The 26,409-nt window shown below is 42.6% G+C and overlaps 1 protein-coding gene across 2 annotated transcripts in view; it reads right to left on the bottom strand.

The window, feature by feature from the left end:
- Nucleotides 1–26,409, bottom strand: part of fibcd1b (fibrinogen C domain containing 1b) — a 141,310-nt gene that overhangs the window by 38,115 nt on the left and 76,786 nt on the right. For both annotated transcript variants that reach the window (XM_086301217.1, XM_086301218.1), the window contains one exon: nucleotides 22,305–22,441. In XM_086301217.1, the coding sequence (XP_086157343.1) occupies nucleotides 22,305–22,441 (137 nt within the window). The remainder of the gene's footprint in view (nucleotides 1–22,304; nucleotides 22,442–26,409) is intronic.

Here is a 26,409-nt window from a genome sequence, read left to right as displayed (position 1 = left end):
TGTGTGAGGGTGCAGCATCTGTAGCGCCAAATGAAACACTCTATCTATTACAAGTGCTGACATCCCAAGCATCAGGCCCAAGATGAAAGGAAATTGGAAATGTGCTTCAGAAGAGAAATGCATGCAGATGGAAAACGATCTAGGACCTACTGTTGGAGACCATGTAAATGGCAAAATGACAAAAGAAATTCCCTGAGACAGTATATATTCAGCATGACTAATTCCCAAGCATACCACAAGGTACCAGATGGCACCAACAGCCATGTTTGCTTTTAACATCCGCACAGACAAAGAAACCCTGCTGAGCGACGGTTACGTCCTAATCATCTTCATCCTGATAATTGTCTACAAAATTGTCTTAATCTTCATTACTGAATCATCATCATCACTTATCACTGCAGGAATTTTTCTCCCCATTCTAGATCGATATGTTCTCTAATACTGGTAGCTGCCCCAGTTCATCTGAAGTCAGTAATGGAAATGTGGGTTTTTATTTATTTATTGCTATAACTTACATAAAGCTGTAAACAAAAATCTTTAAAAATGTCTGTCAGTTAATCGCTTATTATTATTATTATTATTTGTTTTTAACAAGACTAGATCATTTCCTAATACTATGTGACACTAAAGTGTTTGAGACATTGTACTGAAGCAGGATAAAACAGGAGCTCTAACACTATAGCTCAGAAATATCAAACACATGGTCCACCAAAGACTCTAATCTGTCCCACTGGATGACTTTGGAAAATGCATTTACATACGTTTTACAGCTTTACCTACTCATAAAGACCTTCCTTACAGCCATTCAAAACATTTTATGATTTTTTCTATGGGCTTACAGTAAAAAAAGAAAAAAACATTCTGTCAATCATTAAATAAAATCAACAATTATTACAGGACAGTGAGTGATTTAATGTTGAGCTAACAGAACTTTTACAGAGTCACTGCTTACGACTTAAGCCAAGAATATACATATTTCACAATAAAACAGCATCGTTTTTCTTTTCATGGGATTCATTTAAAGTAGAAAAATAAAGACTCATGCAACATAGCCACTGTTTATCCTCTTTTCAGTAGAAACTAAACAGCTGTTTTTTTCTTTTGCCTCTAAACATGCATTATAAACAGTGTAGCTCATTGTTTTGCAAGGACTGCATAGATCTGAAACTACCATTTACTCAAAGTGAAACAAAGGGATTTGTATCAGCACTTCCATAAGACTGTCTTTCCTCTGGTTGTGGCACATTAGACCATCGAGCAAGTGTCTCAGCTGCCAGTAATGATGGCAGTGATTGCACTTCTTAATTTCCACAAGATGACATGAAGAAATGTTGCTGCTTATAATAACTCTGAATCTACTAATTAGTATGAAAGCAGTGTGACTGACTGCCACTAGTAGGAGTGATGTGTTCTTTATTTATTTATTCATTTATTTAGTGCAGCCAGCCTTTTATTTGTCTTAGATGTCATAGACAGCAAAAAACATTTAATTTACGGCTTTGAGGTTGTTCCAAGAGTTCTTTCCAAAGAGCCCGTCCAGCCCTCTGTTTTTGCTTGGGTTGTGACGGCAGCATTTAGCCTTTGGGAGAAGCCAAAGCCAGCTGGTCAAAGGTCATCTGAACTCCTGCCTTCAGCATTCTGACACATGCACCATTGGTAATCCTCAATGTGCAGAGTGCAGCAGATCTTGGCGATGTCCCGAATCCCGGCCATCATCACTGACTGTTCCCACAATGGCAGTGATTTTTGCAGGTGGATGATAGCAATGCGAGATCTCTTGGTCCTGCTCATGAGAAACCTTCTCGGAATTAACTTTTTGAAGTGGCCGTTCAACAGGTGAGCCAGGAACTTGCACAACTTGACCAAGATTCTCAGATAAGTATCTTAACTCTCTTTACTGTGCACTGTACAGTCTCTGTTGTGCCTAAACACGACTCCTATCTTAAATTACATCACAAATTATTTTAAATTTTTAAATCATATCCCACAGATATTGCATCTTTGTATAGTGATGCTCTCCCTGACCTTTACTGTAGCCACCATTAGCTCTTCCTCAGCATTTAGTTTCTCTCGGCCTTCATTCAGCCACTTTTGTTACTTGACCTTATGTTTAACCTTATGTTCCTTTTCTGCTAAATATTAAAAATCTGTCATCCACCATATTTGACAGAGAAGGTGAGATTTCTTACTAGAATGTAGGCATGGAATTTCTGACAAATATGTTTTTTTGGTGTTTGATGTGATTGAAGAACACATGTTTCTTAACCAAGGAAAGAATTCTGCGATCATCCATTTTATCTGTCTTCTTGCCATCTTTTAGACATCATGGTGTTAATGCACTGGGTAGTTCACTCCTTTGAGTTTAGCCAGTGGTTGCTTGTGGTTTGAACAAAAAGGCATGGAGTTCAGATAAAAGTCATTCACCAACTTGTGGTCTTTAACCCTCTACAGCGAAACCTGTGTCGGGTGTCAGATGGTTGTTTTGCAATATGTTATCAACTTCTTTAACTCCTGAACCACTTGCTCAATTGAAAGAGTTCCAACAGTTCCTCAAAGCAGTGACTCTGTGCTTTTCAGTGGTAATAGGGTGATTACGGGAAACCCAGGAACAGTGTCACAGCAGCACCGCAAAGACGGAGGTTGGTTGCGAGACAGTAGTGTGAGTGTTTGTGATGGAGCTCTACAGAACACAGACATTTTATGAGACATTTGTCTTCTTTTCACCATGTTTCTGTGGTGCCGTGTCTGGGATAACCGCAATGACGCTAATATCACTGAAAAAGAGTTAATGCTTTCAAGAGCCGTTAACATTTTCCGACTGTGCTAGTGGATCAAGAGTTACAGTAGTTTGACCCAAACCTTGACCAGAAACCTTTTAATAGCTGAATACAAGAGTGAGAGTGTTCACAAACACAACACATACCAGCCACTATGAAAAGCAGCAGTACTCTATCTACCTCAGGTCAAGTCTTGGGGTAGTAAAGCCTAGTAAAAAAGTACATTCCTATAAATAGTTCAACAACATATATGCTTTAATCAGTTATATTTATCAGAAACATCTTAACCTAACCTCCCCTAGCCTTGCACATTGGTTTATGCCAGATGCTTCAACTGTCACAGTCTGGCTGGGGCAGACTGTATGTGTTGCAGAAGAGGACTCAAACGCAGACCAAAACGTGACGTGGATTAACAAAACAAGCCGTTTATTGAGGCTAGAAACAAGGGTACCAAACAATAGGGCATAGGTGAACACGAAACACTAACCTAAACTGGGTGAACTAAAACTAAACATGAAAAAACCTTAAGCATAGTGAACTGCCAGAGATACCTGGAGATGAGACATGGATGAGCAGATGACCTGACAAATGACATGCAAAAACAGAGGACTTAAATACACACATGAGGTGATCAGGGGAAGTGGAGACACATGAGGAAACAGCTGACTAACATGAACCTAATGACAGGAGCAGTGAAGCTAAATACAAAGAACCAAGAACACATGACTCCTTCCAAAATAAAACAGGAAACATAATGAAACGCAGACATGACAACCAGAACTTGACAACGTAAGACACAGACATGAAACACATGAAGAGCAGGGGAGACTTAACATGGGTTGGAAACACGAGGGGGAATTAATAAGAACTAAAATCACCTAGGCATGGTAACAAATGAACTTAGAAAACCTGAAGGGCTTAACATAAACTATAAACATCAAAATGAACTAAAACTCAAAACACTGGGTCATAAGACCCAGGACCGTGACATCATAAGCAAGTGATTGAGCTCCTTCTACTCTTACAGGTAAGTTCTACTGACATTAACACACCGCCACCCCCCGTTTCTTCACCTTCCACTAACTATCACTTAAATAATACTACCAAAAATAAAATATATAATTTTGTATCAGTCCCCCATTAAATTAATAATAATAATAATACTGGGAAATGTAACAGAATCCCTGATCTCCATCACACGCCTTTTTAAAGTGACTCCTAAACTTTTTTCCCTCTAACAGATTAATTTGGGTTTTCACTTGCATCGACATCTCCTTGGACCTCATATTGAGAGTTGTGGTGAACAGTAACTAAATGCAAGTTCAGCACTTGGAATAAACTCCAGGTCTTTTGTCTTCTTAATTTGGAATTCACCTGGGCATAAAACTCTATCTAAATCTATCTGTCAACTGTCTAATTATTCTTGAGCCCCAGATGCCTAAACAGTTAATGCAGCTCATTAATTCAACCCCACGAATTAAATGTGAAAGACTTGCGACCTGGCCAGGGTGTACCCTGCCTCTCGCTATGACAGTCTTCACATATATCAGAGAGCAAGGCAGAGCTTTTTTCACAGACAGCTCCCCCTCAGTCTGAATGGCAACTCTAAATAAACTCTCCATGAGCCATGTGTGCAGTTTTTGGTTTGTGAACTACGGTTGAAATGACAGATAGCTCTCCAAGAAAGATTTAATAACCAAGTGTCCAATTTTATTTTGAACCCTTGCAGTTTGGGTTCCATGTGTTTTAAAGGGCCACGACTACCACCCACTTTGTTAAATATTGATGCAAAACAGAAATTAAAATTAAAGCTGAAACCTGGCACTCCACTGCTGCGCATATAACTGTCCAAATACTGTCTCGACTGTAAATAATATTATTAATCATTCATACACAGGGTTAGAGTGTAGCTCATTTCCACATCCCAGCAGCTGAAAGCACAGATGGATGGATGGCAAATGCACTATAATTCAGTTCTATTATTATTAACACATATTGTACATTTTGTGTCAGAAAGGAGTTAATGACAGTCATGTTGTGTTAACATGTTCTGCTTACTACAATTACCACATGGTGTCAAGCGTATGCAGGGAAGCTGTCTGAAAATAGCAGACATGTAATCTCTGGGATTTAAGCTGCGTTTTCCGCATTTCCAAGACTCTGAAAGTTTGAACTTTTACTTGAAATAATAGCTTGGAAAATTCACACACCAGTGGTGACACAGCTGCCATGCATGGCAGATGACCTGCTATCAGGAACAACTTTAGTGGTCAAAAGAAACCTCTGAAAGTGGAGCGGCTGAAGATCAAACTGTCATCCACGAAAACCTGATCTGCAACCTGAGCTACTATACATAACCCGAGCTCATATTCATAAATGTTCATCTTACATTTGATACAAAAGCAGCTAATATTTAACCCTGTAACACCAAATCTATCATGTTTAATACATGTGTTTTGTGAGATTTCCAGACCTCTACATCATCAGTGTGATTTTGTTTTCTGGAAAAACGGGAATAAATTACACAAAAATGTCAGATGTCGCAAAAATTACACAAATGAAAAAATAAATCTGCAAGTTTCTCCTTTTTAAAAAAAACAAAACTTTTCACTCATTAAAAAAAGGCTTTACAGGATAAAGACTTTTGAAAAAAATGATATTAATTGCTGTAACATTGGCTTATAATGTAAATTATGTACAAAAAATAAATAAATAAAAATAGAAATTGTGGTATTTTGTGTTACAGCAGTGAAGCAAATGTGTCGTTGAAAAAAATGACTTTTATTTTCCCGTTACCTCTCAAATGAAATCTGTCTAGCTGCTTACATGCTTACATATAACACACATGTCGGATAAAAGATAGACATGAGAGATTTACACCATGCTTTCAAACATCTGTCCCGCTGACACTGAAACATAAAGGGAAAAACTGCTCGGGTGAAATGAAGGCACTGCTTTAGAATTCATTTTGTTAGCTCCTATACAAAAGGTCAGCAGCCATCCTTGGAGCTGATGTTCGAGTCTTCATTAACCTTTCCCACTAGCTCTGTAATTCAGGGGTTGCTGTCTGACACAAAATCAGAGATACTGGTGTACCAGCTACCCCGATACTGTGAATCACTTCTGCAGCATTGGTGAGTGGTCACGTGGAGCAGTACTCTACAAAAGCAGGATAACCAACAAGCAGTTCAGTTCATATAAGGGTTAACATTCTTGTCTTGCTAGCCATGTCTCCCTCCACAGCCAGTATTCTTGTAAGACTCGAGAGCCCATCTGAGGTTTAATTGCATGTTGACCCTGAAGGTCAGAATCTCTCTCTGTGTGTGTCTTCCCTGGAGACATGAACCTCTGCAGAGACACCAATCATTTTCTTTCACATGTTTGAGGAGGGAAAGGCACTGATCAACACTGGGAGGTGGAATGAAGCGAGGCTTTTTGGAGTGGGGAAAAAAAAATGTGTAGAGATGTTAAAGTGGGTGCTTGATCGTGTAGTCAATCTGAACCTTTGTCTGTATGAGTACAGATACATTTGAAACACTGCTAATTTGCTTCTAAACACAACCAATGAGTTTAAATATTCATGTACTTATTTATTTTACATATATATTCCAGCCATTGTAACGCATTTGTGTTCTATTATGACATAATGAGTGTTAAATAGGTTACAGTCAACATTTGTTCCCATTACTCTGATTCCTCGGCTTCACTGTCTTTTCCAGCTACGGAGCTCTTTTCTCTTTTACCAGGTAAAGTTTAAACAATTCAACAGGTTGTTACAAATTCCACCATTTCCACTACCTGGAGAGAATATAAACAAAGTGCGCTGTCTGTTTTGGATGCAAAATCGACCCTTCATTTTCCCAGGAGATTGAGTACCTGGTGTCAGATATAATTGCGCAGTGAAAGAGCAACTCGAAGGGAACCAATCTAAATGCCATTGGTGTTTTTTTATTTTTTATTTTTTATTTTTGTAACTCTATAGCCATTAAATTTAGCAATCAACATTTACTTCATGGTGATAAAAGCAAAAATGTGTCTATTCCCACTCTAATTTTGAAGTCAATGAGTAATACAAACTTTCTGTCTCTGGCCTCTTTCATCGCTGACATGTCTGAGTAAAGAATGTGCAGAAATTTGAGGCCAGTGACGGTCAGCTGCCTCTTTATCCTGAATATGTTTTCTCCTGTTGATGTGTTCCTGGACCTCGCACTATGAATCATCCATCCTAGTGGAGCTCTTCACTCCCCTGATTTGATTTATAGCATCCAGCACTAAATTCAGCACCTCACACTTCACTCATCCACATGCACACAGAGTCTGAGTGAGGCTGTGACTGACTGCTGTCTGCTCTGATCCCTACATTATGATCATTAATGCAGAACTTTCTCCGAACACTGGTCAGCACTGTGTCAGAACGCATTGTAAAAGAATTTTTGTGTCACAAAAATTCCCCCCAAACCCCCACAGCTTTTCATCCGCACCTTCAAAAAACAGGAAATGGAATCAGTCACCCAGTTCAGAGTGTATGCCTCTTCACACGCTCACACACACACACACACACACACACACGCACACAGTTTCCACTAGGATGCAGCTTAACATCCCAAATGACAAATCCTCACACACAATGTCTGGCTAGAGGGCTGTACCTGACATCAAAGTTGTTTCTGCTAAGGTCAGAAGCTGACTTGTTCTATGTGGGTGAGGGGCAGGCAGTGCTCCCGCCGTACACAGACTGAGAACTGCAGTTATGATACAGCAGCAGTTTTATTAAAGGGTTCAGCAACGGATGCTGGGGTTTACTAACACAACATAAAGTATATAACCACCCTAAAGCGAAGTTACAAAGCCCACTGTGAATACAGGCTGGGATCACAACAATAAGTCAATATTAAAGGAAACTTGAGACAAAAAAACCAAAAGTATCATAGCATAGTACAATCAATTCTTTAAGTAAGTAACTGTTATAAATCAAGTTCCCTGAATGGATTATTAAGGTTCATCCCTCATGCATTATTGATTTATTTATTTATTTCAATAAAGGCTCACTTCTCTTCCCTTCATCTGAAGACTCCCCGAGCAAGCTATAGGAATTGCCAGTCCATGCCGTCAAACTATATGTTTTGCTAAAAGGCAGTGAAACCCAGCGTTGATTTGTAAATGCACAGAGGGGGCTATTCTGATAAATCAGAGGACAGGCAGTAAAATAAAAAATAAAAAAAAATCCACAGTCCCTCCACCACATCGGACGAGACCTAGGTGCCAGCTGTTAAGTCTAAACAAAACTGTCATTCTCAAACAAAGCCTTAAGACAGATAAACCCATGTTTGGAAGCTTTTATTAATGCACTTACAGCAAGGTAGCACACAGCTCTGCCGTGACACAAACACACCACAGACGGAGAAAATAGTGCATCTGTGAATGACAGTCAAATGCACTGAGCTGAAATGAAACAGTGCACATGGATAATATGAGCCTTGAGCTGCCTGTGTTAAATAAACCTGTTCCCGATTGCCAACTCTGTTGGCCCTACCTACACAAGTTTGATGGGATTCTTCCCTTAGGAATATTAGAATAAAATTTTGAGACTGCCACTAGTACACTGTAGTTCCAAAGAGAAAATAATCAGCTATGGCACTGAGCTGTTTATTATTGTCTCCAGGTGCACACACACACACACACACACACACACACACACACACACACACACACACACACACACACACACACACACACACACACACACACATATAGCTGGATTATACCTATGTGGATATACTAACAGGGTATTATTTTGTTTATGACAGTATGTCACAGGGTACAAGTCAGAATTGCAGTGGCAACAGCTGTATTTTTGTTAACTCAGTGGAGTGGATCTTTGTTCCCTTGTTTTTTTTCCTTATTTTTTGAGGAGCAGTTATTTACAAGGCTGTACAGATGAAGAAAAATAGCTTTGAGGGTGCCAGCAGCTCCTGTAACATGTATTGTCAGAGTGTCTGTGTCACCAAATCAACATCATTTAAGTATTAGACATGTAAAAGTCAAGTTCACTTGACACCTCTTTGAAAAAAAAGTAACCCCTGCATTTAGGGACTCTGGGTTTAGGGCCTGCAGCCACTGGCTAGACACAGACACACACACATGCAAAAAAATAAAAAAAATAAATCAAGACTAGCATCAGGCCAACATCTAAATGCTCTATGCAAATACAGTCAGTAGTTTTAGGAGGACCGTTTAAACAGGCAAACAAGAAATGCAGTGAAAAAAACCAAACAAAAAAACAATGGCCGAAACAACGTTAACAAGCAAATCTCCACTCCTTAATGACCATCTCACCCAACACACGGGCTATTGCACAGGCATGATTACATTAAGCTCCCTGTAATCTCTGCAGTAGATGGAGGCTACTTAACAAGCTGCCTTAAGCTCTTCAGCAGGCTTTCTGTCAACTACTGGGAGCCTGCAGCGTGCACAGACGGACACCCTGACTGACAGACCAGAACACAGGGAAGAATCAACACAAGCACTCAAAAGCTGATTCTGGGAGATTTACAGTCTGGCATGTGACTGGGTGGAAAAAAGGCATTATGCCAATAGCTTGTTAGCTCTTGGCATATAGGCTACATGCTGTGAGCACACTATGTTTATATGTTTGGTGCTTTGGCAACAGATGTCACTTGCTCTGCTCACTACCTGAAGGTAAATGGTAACATCTTCCTGAGCGCTTAATATATCTGCGATAAAGGCAAACTGAATCACACAGGAATGATCTTTTTTTTTTTTTTTTTTTTTAAAGCAGCATTTATGGAAAACAGACACAATGTGGAAATAGCCAAGATAGACATGTAGACAGGAGGAAAATAAGATAAATAAAATAAATACACAAAACATGACTTGATGCTAATAAAATCAGCTCCAAAAGCAGCTCCGTGCTCCTTTTCATAAGATGGATCAAAACAGACTGGTAGAGGAGCTTCTAACAGTTTGATTACATTGTTAAGAATATTGATGATATAGTGACAAATTCAACACTGTCTGATGAAAGCACTCATAAATCCACAACAGTCTGCACAATTGCTATCTTCAAAGAGGAGTGCAAACATCTGCTGGTGAATGTTTTATAATCCTATCAGAAAGACAGATGTGCTCCAAACACAGCAGCAGCAAATGAGAACAGAAGGACAAACACAATCCACAAGCATTTTTTTTTTAATTTTTATTTTTTTCACTCCTGCTTACACACATATTTCTGCATTTACATGTGCTTAAGTAAAAAAGATTATTCTTGGCTTGCAGGGGTAACCTGATTTCAGAAACATCATATAAATAAGAAATCTGTTTTTCCCTTTTTTGGGTGGGGTGAAAGGATTAAGAGAAACCGGGTTAACACAGGTAGATCTCTGCTAGGGCTTGTAAACATTCTTCTAAAGTCTGCATGTAGACAAAGATCAAGGGCAGTACAAGACTTTGGGATTTAGCATCACACTGGTGTGGCGCGTGCCAAGATACAAGAAGCTAAAACTGATTTATTTATTACAGTTTTTCTCAAATGCTAAAACAGTTTGGCCATAACGAACACCCTGTTCGAACATAAGAGTGTCCATAAGTGCACGTGGCACCAGGATGCTCTAGGCCGTAGGTCGATGATCGATTTTGTAATCGTATCACCAGACCTGCGACCATATGTTCTGGACACTCGGGTGAAGAGAGGGGCTGAGCTGTCAACTGATCACCACCTGGTGGTGAGTTGGATCAGGTGGCGGGGGAGGACGCTGGACAGACCTGGTGCACCTAAACGCGTAGTGAGGGTGTGCTGGGAACGTCTAGCAGAGGCCCCAGTCCGCGAGATCTTCAACGCACACCTCCGGCAGAGCTTCAACAGCATTCCGAGGGAGACTGGGGACATTGAGTCCGAATGGACCATGTTCAGCGTCTCCATTGCCGAAGCTGCTGCATTGAGCTGCGGCCGCAAGGTGGTCGGTGCCTGCCGTGGTGGTAATCCCCGAACCAAATGGTGGACACCAGAGGTGAAGGGAGCCACCAGGCTGAAGAAGGAGGCCTATCGGGCTTGGTTAGCCTGTGGGACTCCGGAGGCAGCCGACAGGTATCGACAGGCCAAGCGGAATGCGGCTCGGGCAGTGGCTGAAGCAAAAACTCGGGTGTGGGAGGAGTTCGGAGAGGCCATGGAAAAAGGCCTCTCCGATTTGGAGGTGCTGATCCTCATTCCCGCTGCGTTACACTCGGCTGCGAACCGCTCCAGTGCGAGCTGGAGGCCCTCACCCGATGAAGCCAACAGAACCACATCATCCGCAAAAATCAGAGATGAGATTCTGAGGCCACCAAAGCGAAAGCCCTCCGCCACTTGGCTGCGCCTAGAAATCCTGTCCATAAAAATTATGAACAGAACCGGAGACAAAGGGCAGCCCTGGCGGAGCCCATCACCCACCGGGAACGAGTCCGACTTATTGCCGGCAATGCGAACCAAGCTCTTGCAACGGTTGTATAGGGATTGAATGGCCCGTAGCAATGGGCCAGACACCCCATACTCGCGCAACACCTCCCACAGGACGCCCCGAGGGACACGGTCGAATGCCTTCTCCAGGTCCACAAAACACATGTAGACTGGTTGGGCAAACTCCCATGCACCCTCAAGTATCCTCGAGAGGACAAAGAGCTGGTCCAGTGTTCCGCGACCAGGACGAAAACCGCATTGTTCCTCCTGTATCCGAGGTTCGACTAGCGGACGAACCCTCCTCTCCAGCACCCTGGCATAGACTTTCCCGGGGAGGCTGAGGAGTGTGATCCCCCTGTAGTTGGAACACACCCTCCGGTCCCCCTTCTTGAAGATGGGGACCACCACCCCGGTCTGCCAGTCCAGTCCACTCCAAATCTGAGGCCATGGTTCTCAGCCGGAAAAGGGTGGAGTGCCCACTCCGGGTCGGGGATGAGTTCCTGCCCCAAGTGGAGGAGTTCAAGTATCTCGGGGTCTTGTTCGCGAGTGATGGGAGAAGGGAGCTGGAGATCGACAGACGGATTGGGGCTGCGGCTGCAGTAATGCGGACACTGCACCGGTCAGTCGTGGTGAAGAGGGAGCTGAGTGTAAAAGCGAAGCTCTCAATTTACCGGTCGATCTACGTCCCTACCCTCACCTATGGCCACGAGCTGTGGGTAGTGACCGAAAGAACGAGATCGCGGATACAAGCGGCGGAAATGAGCTTCCTCCGAAGGGTGGCTGGCCTCTCCCTTAGAGATAGGGTGAGAAGTTCGGCCATCCGGGAGGGGCTTAGAGTAGAGCAGCTGCTGCTCCACATCGAAAGGAGCCAGCTGAGGTGGTTCGGGCATCTGGCAAGGATGCCCCCTGGGCGCCTCCTGGGCGAGGTGTTCCAGGCATGTCCCACCGGGAGGAGGCCCCGGGGCAGACCCAGGACATGCTGGAGAGATTATATCTCTCGGCTGGCCTGGGAACGCCTTGGTATTCCCCCGGACAAGCTGGAGGAGGTGGCTGGGGAGAGGGAGGTCTGGACCTCTTTGCTTAGGCTGCTACCCCCGCGACCCGACCTCGGATAAGCGGATGAAGATGGATGGATGGATGGATGGCTAAAACACATGTCACAAATGTTACCACCAGGTCCCCCAATGTCCAAACACAACACCCTTCTCTAAAGCTACATAAACACAACCACACCTTCCCACTGCAAAACTCAAACTCCCACACCAAGAGAGCAGCTCGAAGCTGTCAAAACTGTAAACACCATACACAGCATTACACACTACAGCAAAACTATTGAAAACACAATGCTCAATTTGTGAGAAGGTTCTTTGTTTCATAACTGCCAATGCATATTTTAGAAACTATACAGTAACGGATCGTCGTAGATCCCTGCAGAGGATTAGGCATTTAGATTTGTGAGTTTCATATGAGTAGTATAAATCTATAGAAAATCCTGCATGTACGTACACTACTGTAACACAACTCAATGCAAAAACAGAATCTATTGCACACAACAGTAATCTTGAAAACATGAACAGGGTGTGAAGTTTTTTTATTTACGTTATTCACACCACACACACACCACAATCACTGTGCGGCATCATGTCGCTGAGCTGTTGCTCGCATCTCGTAATGATGGTACGAGGTTGTCTTGCTCTCCCTCCTGGACCTTCTCCTCTCCCATGTTGGCCTTCTCCTCTTCCTCGTTGGTCGCTCCTCTTCCTCCTCTCATTTGAACTCCTCTTCCTCATTGGCCTGCTCCTCTTCTTCCAGGGCCAGCTCTTCTCCCTCCTCTGCATCAAATTCCTCTTCCCCTGACTCTGCCTTCATCCATTGTGTTTGTTTGGACTCTTCAGCATACTGTGCACTCTGAACTTGCTTTTACATGTGGGTACAGCATTAGCAACAAGTGTCTTCAATTTTGAGTCATTGTGTGTAGTGAATGACGCCAGGTGTGTTCCCTGTGTTCAAAGATTGGTGACTGTGGCAAGCATTTTGCATCACATGGGCTTTCATTTGAGGATATGAGCAGAGTTGTTTTGCAACATGTGTTTTAGCAAGGAAAAATGTGTTTAGATTTATGAGTACAGAGGGTTGTGTTTTGTGAATTGTGTCTTCATGTGACATGTGTTTATGGTACTGGAATATGGTGGCTACATTTAGTAAATGTGTTTAGACTACTGGTCATTTGGGTTACAGGATTGGCTTTTGTGTTTTAACATTTGAGAAAAACTGTAAAGCCAGTATAAGCTTTACTTATATAAAGTGCTGTGCAAAAGTCTAAAGCCAGCCCTTGTTGTTTTATATTTTGCATTCAAAGAGCTAAAAACAAATTTATTAAAAAAAAAAGAAAAGAAAAAAAAAACCAACAAAAAAACAAAGCAGTTGTTTTTCTATTTTGTCATTTGAAATTTGTTATTTAGCCACTTAACACTGAATTCTGAATCATTCCAGCATAAAAATGGACCTAACTCAAGGAGGGACTATTGTTGTGTCTGCACGACAGAAACCTGCGCCAAAAAGACAAAGAATGAAACTGTTTTAGTCTGTTGTAATAACACATAATTTGTTCCCACCGCTTTAGTTATATCTATGAAGAATGCCAAGGCTTGCACAGTTTGCACCAACAAGGTAATTGCCAAAGAGCTGTTAGCTAAACACTTGCCATAACTCAAGATGACATCCAGTGTGTCCTTAGAGGACAAAACAAGAGGTGGCAGACAAAAAAACAAACAAACAAACAAAAAAAAAACACAGCAAATGAACACTATCTGAAAGTCATGCTCTTAAGAAAGTCCAGCAAAGACCTGACAAATACATCTGGCCCTTCATTTGGTTCATCTACTATTCACTCAGTGCAAGGATGGCTGTCAAGAAGCCATTCATAAGGAAGGGGAAACAGGCAGAAAAGGTGCACACATGCCAATTTACACAAGAACTAGACTGAAAATCAGTGGCAACGGGTCATACGGAGTGATGGATCCAAATTTGAAAATTCTGTAAGTACTGAGGAGGTCAGGAGAGAAGTGAAACAGCATCTACAGCCATCTGTAAAACACAGTGACGGCTGTCATGGATTGAGGCTACATTACATTCAGTGGTGTTGGATACGTTGTTAAAATTGGTTGAATTATGAACCCATGAAAGTACCATTAGATTTTGATCCAGCATTTGGAAAACATCTGATTGTCAGTGACCTCATTTTTCGTGCTTTCAACACACTGCCAATGCTGTAAAATACCTGAAGAGAAAAATACACGATGGGACACTAGCAGTCTTGGCTTCCCCAGAGCCCGGACCTTAACATTACTGAAGCAGTGTGGGATCATCACAACAATGACTGGAACAAAATGGAGCCAACATTCAAAGAAGAGCTTTGAATGTCCTTGAAAATTCTGAAGACTACTTAAAGAAGCTGTACGACCTCTGTTTCTGCCTTACTTCATGTATTGCTATGTGTTTCCAAGCAAAACAGAAAGAAATGAAAAGTGGCTCGAGATGAGGCTTGAGGCTTTTCCATTAAACGGTAGCAGCAGCTATATCAAGAGTCCTGTTCGCGTGCTTGCTCAGATAGGAAATGTAGAATTAGCAAATGTTTGTGCAGCATCTCTCCCACAGCCGTCTAACCTTCCCCATTCCCAAAAAACACTCATCCCAGCCTAATGGCAGTAATATCCTAAAGGACATGTCTGACTCTGCCTGCTGTAATGCGTCCAGTGGACAGCTCATGCTCTGTCTCAGCACCACAATATTATTTCTTTATGTCAGATATTTAGGGTGAAAACAGAGGTTTGCTTCATTGTCGAGAAAAGTAAATTGAATTTGGATAGAGTGACTGTTGAGTGTGCAAACTAAACATTAAAAAGAAAAATGCATGCTTTAAACAGAAGTGAGATTGTACTCGTAGGTTTTCAATTCTGTGCCTTACAGATCATTTAGAGATATGAAACAACTGGAGAAACTTCCATCCTGGATTTGCTTTATTTTTCAAACCAATAAACTAACAGGCATGAAATATTGAAGAACCTGCGAGTCAGATAGAGATGCTGAAAAGCCTATAGCGTCGCCTCCGACATGCTCAAAAAGGCACTCTAAGCCTCCTGAGGAGTGATACAACATGCACACAATCGTACATTCAATCTCAAAAACTTTTACATTTCAGTTCTTAGCTGAATTGAATATTTGAGAGTGATTGCAGTGCTTTCGATAAAAGCACCATTTGATAATGCAGACCCGCAGAGCACTTTGATATATCTACTCTCATTAATTATTTATGCTGTGGTCATTTTTAGGCCCTTCCTTTTAACAAATAAAATAGTAATAATAGAAGACATTACCCTAAGCCGTGAGAATGTGTTTAAATGGCATTTGAAATCACCCTTTTGCAGATGGCAATGCTTGCCCAAAGGATTACTCTGGCTATATATATATATATATATATATATATATATATATGTACAGGCATCTCTGTTTCTTTGATTATTTGTATAGATAGTTGAACACTTCATAACTTATTTTTATGAGTGCTGAGTGTGTGTTTTGGGAGCAGGTAATGACAGCTTTCTTCTTTTATGTCCTATCTGCCATCATCCCTCCTACCTCTGTTGTCCAACAGTCTCTGGGGCATGAGTTATGGCAGTGAGGAAATACTGACCAATTTCCTCTGACAACCATTCACATCAACCTGCATGAAATGTCTCTTCTCTTCTCGTCTCTTCTCTTCTCTTCTCTTCTCTTCTCTTCTCTTCTCTTCTCTTCTCTTCTCTTCTCTTCTCTTCTCTTCTCTTCTCTTCTCTTCTCTTCAAGCACTAAAATACACTAATGGTGGTTACTGTGTACTATACTAGCCCTATCCAAGATGCGCACCTCTGTCAAAACTAGTATGTTAACTCTGACTAACAATATCATTATGATTTATCAACATAGATTTGATCTGATACATCTTTTTTTGCTGCTGCTCATTGATTTTTATCCTGTTTAGCGTCTTCTCTTTAAAAAAAAAAATGGAAAAAACACATTTATATCTATTTGACATATGAGTCATCGTGCTATAGAGGATACTCCCTGCAGTGCGGGAAACTCATATTCTGCATAGTATCTTACAGTCGAGAAAACTCAGCATGTTATTCTAGTTATTGATTTGTCTTTCGTATAAAGGTACCACCACTCTACTCACTTGACAGTTACTAAAACCCTACATTTAGTCTTTATCTACAATTTTCTATCTCAGTCTCTGAATCAACCTGGTACACGGCCATTTTTTTCCCATGCAGCCTCTAAACTCTTTATTTATTGATTGTGTAAAAGGCTGTTGTTTTTTTTCCAGTTATTACATGTTTTAATTATAGTAAAAAAACAAACAAACAAAAACCTTTCTCTAAGTATTCACCACGTTACAACCTACTTTACAGCATCTGCAGTTTGCAAGCAGCCAATTTAGTTCAATTCAATTCAGTTTTACTTATAAATGGCCAAATCACAGCTGCAGTCACCCCAGGGGGACTATTGTAAGGTAAAGGCTTCTACATTAAGCCATTAAGACCCAACAGAGAAAAAACTGGCTGTTTCTTTTGCACACTTGTGTGTTTTTGTTTTATTATTTTTTTATTTTAAGTGAGATTTTCCTGTATGTAACGAGACCGCAGCTTTAATGCATCCGGTTCCTGAAACTGCAATGGCTCCCAAATTTGTTAGCTATGTAATGCATTGTTTTCCTTTGGTTTTTATTGCGCAAAATAAAAAAATAAAAAAACTGGTGTTACTTGATTAAAACTTGGCTGTCAGTGAATTTTCTAACCCTCAGTGAAAACCAAACCAAAATCCTATATGTTTTTTATTAACCCTGTTCATTGCCAGGCAGCTCAGTTCACAAATTTGACTCCATCCCTCAGATCTCTAACTTCATGCTGTAAACTTCATGTAAAGAACCTTGTTATAATCTTGACTTCTGCTCCCAAATTAGATTTGCCGATTAAATCTGTCGTCAATGCTGGCTTCTCTCAGTCAAGACTCTTAGCTAAAGCCAAACCCTTCTGTTCTTTTAAAACCTTGAAAAGGTGGTCAACACCTTTATCACACCCAGGCTGGATTAATGCAATTCCTTATATCCTAGAGTGATCAACACTGCTTCACTAAGAGTTTTCAAATCTCAATTAAAAATTCATCTTTTCTCTTTAACCTTTTAATTTTAGTTCAATTTTTAACTGTCTCATTCTTATTTTCAAATATGCTTTTAATTTTGCTTGTAATTATCCTCTGTGATTTTAATTATCTCCCATTTCTGTTTTGCAGTAAACTCCACCCTAATTGTTTTATTAATTATAATTATAATTAATTATATGTGTATCCTAATATTATCACAGCATATTTGTAGTTTGACACAGTACCAATATTTTATTCTCATAACCAGATTATTGCAAAAATCACCCTTCATAGTGTTGACAGCTTGATGGAAAAAGTAGACACTAGAATTTAACTATGTGTTATTATTAATGTATAGTTTCAGAAGAAGTTAAAAAGAAGCAAATCTGAGATTCGTGATGTTAGAAATAGTGGATTTTGTGGGTGGCTGTGTTGGTTTGGTCTGATTATGAGTCATGCATGGCATTATGGAACACATTTTCTTTGAACATGCTGCCATTTAAAACAGCTGGTGGTCTCTAATTTTTGCCCTTTTTTCTAAAGGCAAATCTTATAGGGTGCTATTAGAACAATGAAACAGAAATCGTCCAGGCGAACCCACACATTAACGCCCTCCAAATGCTAAAACTATGGGAACTGCTATTGGTGATATCCGGTGAACATATTTGTCTGCTGTATTATTAAGGTACAGACAAGTGAACAGACCCTGAAAACACATTCTTCTAAAGGTCATCACTGACTGATGCTACAGCTCTGCTGACTGACATCTAAATCTATGTAAGACAGCTGTACAATTAACAAGGCTCCCTAAAGGTCACCTTTTCACTGCAAATACTGCAGAACAGAAACATTTGATTGCATTTGAATTATCCATTTCAAAGTACGGGGAGCGATCTAATTCCTTTTCACTTATGGTATTATTTTTTTTAAATCCCTGCATCCTTGTTATCACTCTTCCTCCCTTTTGGATTCTGATGTTTTCATCAAGCCCACTCCCTTCTTTGTCTCCTCCGAGTCCCACTCGCTCTCCTCTGTTCCCTCCCTTCTGCGAGTAACCTGCTCATCTTTCAGTGTGTCTGCAGCAGCCTCTGCAACAGTGCTACAGTATGTCAGTATGCTAATGAGGTGGCAGCATATGGCTCATTCCTTATTTAAGCTCAGCCGTCAGACAGGCACTAAGCCACTCAACTCACCATGCATCTCCTCTCCCTACCTGCCCCAGTTGGATCACACCACACTGATCTCTTAATGAGGCTCAAGCGTTATCACAATCAGCTCAACACACCAGGCCGGATCAGTAACTGCTATATTATCACCTCAATCGGAGCTGTTAATCCTTTTATAGGACCATACGAAAAGTCTGCTCACTTTGACACTGCTGCATCTTTCGGAAAACGGACGGGAACTCTGACAGGAAAGCACGTTCACGTTCAGAAACTGTTTTTGTGGAAGTATGCTCGCTTTAATGCACAAACAGTAATTCATGCACAGACACACGAACACATACACCCTCCCACTCACACACACACATACAAGCTGCTATCCACTGACAGGCTGGTATGTAGCTCTATTCCATCATGCTGGGCTAAGCACTCTGTCACTCTGACAGTCTGGCTTTATTTGATGATAGGAGGGTACGACCTTGCCTATCTCACGCAGTTAGTCACTGGTTTACAAGTGCACACACATGCACGCACAATTCACTGACATGCCGATTAAACAGCGACTTGAGCTGATATTTTATATGTGCTTATGTCACTGTCGCGGATGTAGAAAGCAAACTCAGACGCAGTATAATAGGATACCTATTTCAGACTACATTTGCCTTTGCTGTGCTTCTTTTCCTTATTAAGCTTGACAATGTGCATAATGACTGTAGCGGCATAATACGTCCGCCAGTATAAACAGTCAATTAGTGCGTAAAATGCAGACAATATAGCTGTGATTGCAGCCACAGACTGCGAGCAAAGTAGTTTGGAGGTTTGAAACTGTGTGCTCTCCTTTAAACCTTTGAAAGTTCTGCACACATTGAGGAGGAAAGCCTTCAAGGAGTTTTAACTATCCATTTAAAAAAAAGAATAAACAAGGCAGCATTGCACCCTAACCTTTATAAATGGGAGAGATTTAATTATTCCCTTAAAGGATGTAGAAGACTTTTAATGCTGCTTATGTTACTTTGCGAGAAGCAGAAATCTTTTTCTTTAACAGCTCATTGAATAGATTTTTTTAAACTATCCATTCAAATACATGGGACAGAGCTGAAAAACTGGGCTCTTGGTTTTACTTACAAGTATCACAACCTATTATATATCAAAATATTGGATTGTGCAGCTTCAGTTTCAGAGTCTTAGTCCTCCATTAAAAACTGCTCTGCTTTCCTGACAGCTGCTACATTATGCTTTAGAACAAATAGACATAAATGGCTCTAACCAGTAAGAGTGTGTGCGTGTGCCTCCGTGTGTGTTTTGTGTGAGATACATCTAAACCACGCTTCCAAATATAACCTCAAACATCCCTGTGTAAATGTTTGTTCACCTCGCTTGTCTTTCATTCCCCAAAGATGCAGTGCATCCAGTATACAGTCTCACTTAAACCGTGATGTTTGCTTTAACAAGGCCAGACAGCTGACATGTATTTGATCAAAGAAAAACCACATTCTTAGGAAACAAAAATATCTCTTTTTTTTTTCTTAATTAAATACAAAATATTACTGTACAAAGACAAGATTGCAAGAATTACAAAGCGAAAAACACACAATCAGTGCAGGAATTTGTCAGCTATAATGAAAACATTTTCTCCGGTGAGTTTGATGCACAGCGAATGGAATTACGCATAAAGTCAGATGCTGTAATATGCTTTCTTTGTATTTTTTCTACAAGAAATCTCAGCACGGGCAAAGCAAAAGAGTATCTGAATCTCTACTCATGATGACAGCACTTACTTAACCTTTATTGAGCATTTACAAAACAAAAGGTGTCATCATCTTCCTCTGCTGTGACTGCCCCTGTAATACTGGCTTTCCTTTTCTGCTTTATTCATTTGATATTGTCACCTAAATTATGAGTCACGAATATTATGTTTTTGAAATTAAAAGCAAATCATGAGCAGGAAACCTCTGTTTTAGTAATTAGACAATACTTTTGGATATAAAATGTCACAACTTCATAATTTTACCAGAGTTTAGACATGTATCTATGTGAAAATTCTTGAGCTACAGTACTGTGCAAATATACGCTGATATACAGCATATATATATATATATATATCAGGCCAACAGAGTGCGAAGTCTCTTAGGCAGCTTTCTTTAAGTAGTCTTCAGGAACAGTTCTCCAGGCTTCTTGAAGACCTTCAAAGCCTTTTAAAGGGATGTTTGCTGCCTTTTTGTTCCAATTTTAATAATAATGTTGAGGGGTGGGCTCTGACGAGGCCAATCCATGACTCATATTGTTCCATTGTGGGTTCTTCTGACTTCCTTGTCATGCTGAAAAATGAAGCCATTGCCAATCAGACTTTTCTGTGTTCATAATTCCACCCATCACTCCATAAAACATGGTACCAATGATCTTGAGTCCAGTTCTTGTGTAATTTGGCATATGTCAGCCTTTCCCCCCCGTTTTACTTCCTTAAAAATGGCTTCTTGACACCCTTCCACTGACACCATTTCTAATGAGGCTTCAGTGAAAAGTAGATGGATCAGCCAAAGAGCCCGATGCTTCTATCAAGTCATGTCTCAGGTCTTTGCTGGATTTTCTCCTGTTTCTTATGGACATGATCGTGAGATCCTGTTCATCTGCTGTACTTAGTTTCTTTTAGAACTGCCACATCATATTTTGTCTCCAACTCTTTTCAGATTTTTTAAGGACACATTGTAAATCATGCGAAGACATTTCTCAGCCAATAGGTCTTTGGGAATCAGCTTGTTAGTGCAAAAATGTTATCTTATACCTGTCAAACTACGTTACCTTTGTCATATTTAGGAGATTCAGCTAATAAACTGGGAAGAGATTATGTGTTTTTGCAGTAGTAAAAAGTACCTAAAGATACAATACAATTTAAATAGTTTCTTTGCTGTTGTATGTTATGTGTATGCACAAGAGCGGTTCATCCCTTGAGTTAGGTGATGTTTTTATGCTTAAATGCTTCTTAGATCAGTGTTAAGTAGCTAACACCAACAACAAAAAGATCAAGTACAATTACTGGAGTAATTTAAAAAGCAGGTAATGTCCAAAGAAAGACTTTGAAAGGCCTTCAGAAAGTGTGGAGAACTATTGCACAAGACCACTTTAACAAAATTGGAAGGAATTTCGACTCCTTAGGAAATCATAAAGAATTAAGGGGGGCAGCTGGGAAAGGCATCAGCCCTCTGCGACCCTGAATTGGATAAGCAGAGGAAAATACATGGATGGATGGATGGGGTGACTCAAGACGTTTGCATGGTACTGTATGGCACAAAATATATTTTATTTATATTTCATATTTCATTCATATATGCTTCAACCACCAAATTATAATCAGTTTTTTTAAAAGTAAAGACTTTCCCAAATTTGAAAAAATCTCAAGGTGTTCATGACATATTGCACACATTGCTTCGTCCAGTAACTGTTAACTTTATATTTAACCAGCAACATTTAATAAGTCCATCGTTGTCCAAAAAAATATTGCAAAACTTCCCTCAAGACAAGGGTTAGGTAATCGGTTCATACATGCAGATTTTAAAAAGCAGACCTAATAAAATGACCTTCTAGTACCTTGCATTCCCTGAATACATCTTGATTACTACCCTAGCGCACCAAAAGAGTGAATGTTGCTCCCTCGGGGAGAGACACACAGGGGTTAAAAGCTGTGTGTGGGTGTGTGCTCACTGTGATACAAAAGTGTGTTTTTCTCTGACTCACCGTCCAGCCTCCACCGTCTGTCGTCATGTCACAGTAGACCTGGAAGCCTGAAGGGTGGTGAATAGGAAACACAGAATAGATGCCATCTTCTCTCTGTCCACTGGCATACAGATCACCACAGTCACGGGGACGTGAGCCTGGGGACATGCAAAAACAGCGAGTCATTAAATAAATTGGCTCTAATATGGATTTCAAAGGCAAAGCATGCACTTGTACACGAGTCTTGCTTTGCCTTCCATTTAAATCCAGGCACTGCCACTGACACACAGACACAGGAATTGTAAAGGAACAGTTTGAGTGTTGTGAAAAAAAGATTGATGATGAGATCAACGAGCAGGTGATGGATGACAAAAGTGGAACAAAACACACTGTAAGTCTGTCAAAGACGAAATCATGGGAGGAAAAATATGAAAAGCAAGTAGGTTAAATGAAGCTGGGAAGACACGAGGGTGGAGCGCAGATATACAGCACCGTGATGCGAGATAATACAAGTAGCTGGGAAAGGAATAATCAAAAGGAAGTTAGAGAAAAAGGATATCTTAGTGAGGAGGTATATACATTTGAGGGATATAAAACAGACAAGGAGGCAGAAAGATTGGAGAGAAGTATATAACAGGCAGAATTCGAGATGAGTTAGTGAAGAGGAGAGGTGACAGTGACAGAGAGAGCTTGTAAGCCACAGCAGAGCAGAATAGTAGCACCCTTGTCTGTGACTGAGAAACCCTTCTTACACAAGGGATACAAAATCTATTCACCAGGAAGCAGGAGAGAAACTCTGTGATGAGGACAGTGTTATAGATTATGCCTTCACCGGGTCAAACCCCTGAATTTAAAACAGCCAGGAGACTTCTTAAAAAGACCATACAAGATTTTTTTTTACAGAACCCTACATGATAGGAAATGTTTGCTCTCCCCGAAGCTTTTCAGTTTCTCCGTGTAAGCCTCGGCTAATAAGATCCGAACTTTCATCACCGTCACACATAAATGGTAACATTTCCTACTTCTTTTCATTACTGGAAACTGGGGGTGTCTAGGTTCGATAGAAGAGTCGCTATTTAGGAATTCTCTAACACAGTCATTTCTTTTTCAGCTTAATCATCCCTTAGAGCCGAGAAAATTTCCTTCCAAGTAACACCTTCATTGATTGCACTTACACTCTAGGTCTGCTTTTACTTGACCTGCTTTATGGCTGCAAGATATTTAATACAAAAGCATACAATGGAAGCAATAAATGAATGGGAATCACTCGTTTTCAAATCTTTCTCCAAGACTTAGTGACACAGGCTTTACATTCACAACTTTAGATGTCTTATAGTTGTATGTGTCACGGTCCGGGGCAGCGGCCGTGTGGAGAGTGGAAGGAGGACCCAAAACGCAGCACTTATTCAGATGTGAGGGTGATTTATTGTTAATAACAAACACAAAGTGGAGATGGCAAACAGAACTAAGGACGAAACCAAACTGGGATAAACTACACAGAGGAGTGGCAAACCTGAACATGAAGGGAGAACAGCAGGGAGAACACGCAGAGGATTACACCAGGTAGGAACACAGACGACGCGACGAGGAGCAGAGGAAATCACACGCTATAAATACACAAAGAGACACTGGGAAATCACACACAGATGGGGGAAACAGCTGGACCTGATTAACCTGACGAGACAGGGGAACACTAACACCAGGGACCAACAGAGGGAGCACAAACCCAGAACCCAGTGTCTAAAATCCCAAACACAAACCATCCCAAAACAGCCATGAATAATAATGAAAGTAATAACAATAAGTACATAAACATAAAGTCACTGAGTCATGGTCGCAGGACCATGACAGTACCCCCCCCTCAAGGGCTGGCCCCCGACAGCCACAGAAACACACCACCAGATCCGGGCGGGCGGCAGGGGGCCCAGGACGGAGGGACCGGACCACGACCACGGACGGAGGCCCCAGAGTCCCAAAACAAAGATGAACACAAAACCCACAGGGGAGCAGAGTCCAAAGCACAGTTCAGGAGGCCGTCCACGAAGAAGGCAGCGGCGGCGCGTAAAGAGTTCAGGAGGCCGGCCGTGCGGAAGGCAACGGCGGCGCGTAAAGAGTTCAGGAGGCCGGCCGTGCGGAAGGCAGCGGCGGCCACACAGGCGATGGCGGTCCGGGGGCCGGCCGTGCGGAAGGCAACGGCGGCCAGTCAGGCGACGGCGGTCCGGGGGCCGGCCGTGCGGAAGGCAACGGCGGCCAGTCAGGCGACGGCGCTCGGCCAGTAGCCTAGCCAGCAGTCCAGAAAACGGCCGTTTAGCTCCAGACCCAAACGAGGCTGGGCCAGGCGAGGCTGAGGGCACGGAAGCCGGGACCGCAGCAGGCGGAGATGATGATGCAGACACAAAGGCTGGACCAGACGAGGATGCAGACACGAAGGCTGGACCAGGCGAGGATGCAGACACGAAGGCTGGACCAGGCGAGGATGCAGACACGGAGGCTGGACCAGGCGAGGATGCAGACACGGAGGCTGGACCAGACGATGCTGATGATGCTGATGATGGACCAGACGATGCTGATGATGCTGATGATGGACCAGACGATGCTGATGAAGCTGAAGCTGGACCAGACGAAGATGAAGTCGGACCAGACGAAGATGAAGATGAAGCCGGACCAGACGAAGATGAAGCCGGACCAGACGAAGATGAAGATGAAGCCGGACCAGGCGAAGATGAAATCGGGCCGGGCGATGAAGAAGCTGCAGCTGAAGCTGGGCCAGGCGAAGCTGACGCTGTAGCTGAAGCTGGGCCAGGTGAGGATGAAGCTGGACCAGAATCAGGCGAGGATGAAGCCGGGCCAGGCGTGGATGAAGCCGGGCCAGGCGTGGATGAAGCTGTAGCTGAAGCTGGGCCAGGTGAGGATGAAGCTGGACCAGAATCAGGCGAGGATGAAGCCGGGCCAGGCGTGGATGAAGCCGGGCCAGGCGTGGATGAAGCTGTAGCTGAAGCTGGGCTAGGCGAAGCAGACGCTGAAGCTGAAGCTGGGCCAGGTGAGGATGAAGCTGGACCAGAACCAGGCGAGGCTGAAGCTTCAGGCTGAGGCGTGGCAGTAGCAGGTGGTAGCGCTGCAGGTGACGATACTGCAGGAGGCGGCGCTGCAGCCACAGGTGGAGAAGCAGCCACAGGTGGAGAAGCAGCCACAGGTGGCCGGACGGGATCCTCGGGCCCCCCAGCCGACATAGCAGCAGGTGTGGGATGAGGCTGGACGAGCTCCTCGGGCCCCCCAGCCGAAGAAGCAGGAGGCCGGACGGGATCCTCGGGCCCCGCAGCCGACGTGGCAGCAGGTGTGGCATGAGGCTGGACGAGCTCCTCGGGCCCCCCAGCCGAAGAAGCAGGAGGCTGGACGGGCTCCTCGGGCCCCCCAGCAGGCGAAGCAGGAGGCTGGACGGGCTCCTTGGGCCCCCCAGCTAGTGAAGCAGGAGGCTGGACGGGCTCCTCGGGCCCCCCAGCGAAAACAGCCGCAGAACCAGTGGGCACCGGGGCCCCCGGCACACACGAAACAAGACCAGTAGGCACGCGGGCCTCCGGCACACATGAAACAAAACCAGTAGGCACGTGGGCCTCTGGCACATGTGAAACAAAACTAGTAGGCACGTGGGCCTCTGGCACATTTGAAACAAAACCAGTAGGCACGTGGGCCTCTGGCACATGTGAAACAAAACCAGTAGGCACGTGGGCCTCTGGCACACATACGGAGGGCTGCAGCTGCGCAGAGCACTGACCCTGCTCAGGCAGTGACAGCCCGGTGCAGTTCACAGCTGGCATCTTGGCCACCAGGGGTCCAGAGTAAGCTGAGGGCAGCAACCCCGCCTCTGGGGAAGCCCCGGAGTGAGTAACAGTCACTAATGTTGCCAGCTGTTGAGGAACAGGTCCGTAATGTAACAGTTTGTCTCCCTGCTCAGAAACGGCGGTGGAAAAACAGTGTGAAAATTGTGGCTTAAGGGAGGCTAATGGTTGAGCTACAGACTGGGAAGCTTGTGGCTGGACACAGAACTGAGCCGGAGAATGGTGATAGAGTCCTGGCTCAGAAGGAGCGGCAGAGAAACAGTCTGTTAGTCTTGCAGAGGGTCTGTACA

The sequence above is a fragment of the Aulonocara sp. 'chitande type north' Nkhata Bay genome, linkage group LG7 (assembly GCF_057382095.1).
Source record: "Aulonocara sp. 'chitande type north' Nkhata Bay isolate Kocher_YH1m ecotype deep benthic linkage group LG7, A_spYH_male_GT1.1, whole genome shotgun sequence".
NCBI classification, from domain to species: domain Eukaryota; kingdom Metazoa; phylum Chordata; class Actinopteri; order Cichliformes; family Cichlidae; genus Aulonocara; species Aulonocara sp. 'chitande type north' Nkhata Bay.
This window is presented reverse-complemented; position numbering and strand designations above follow the sequence as displayed.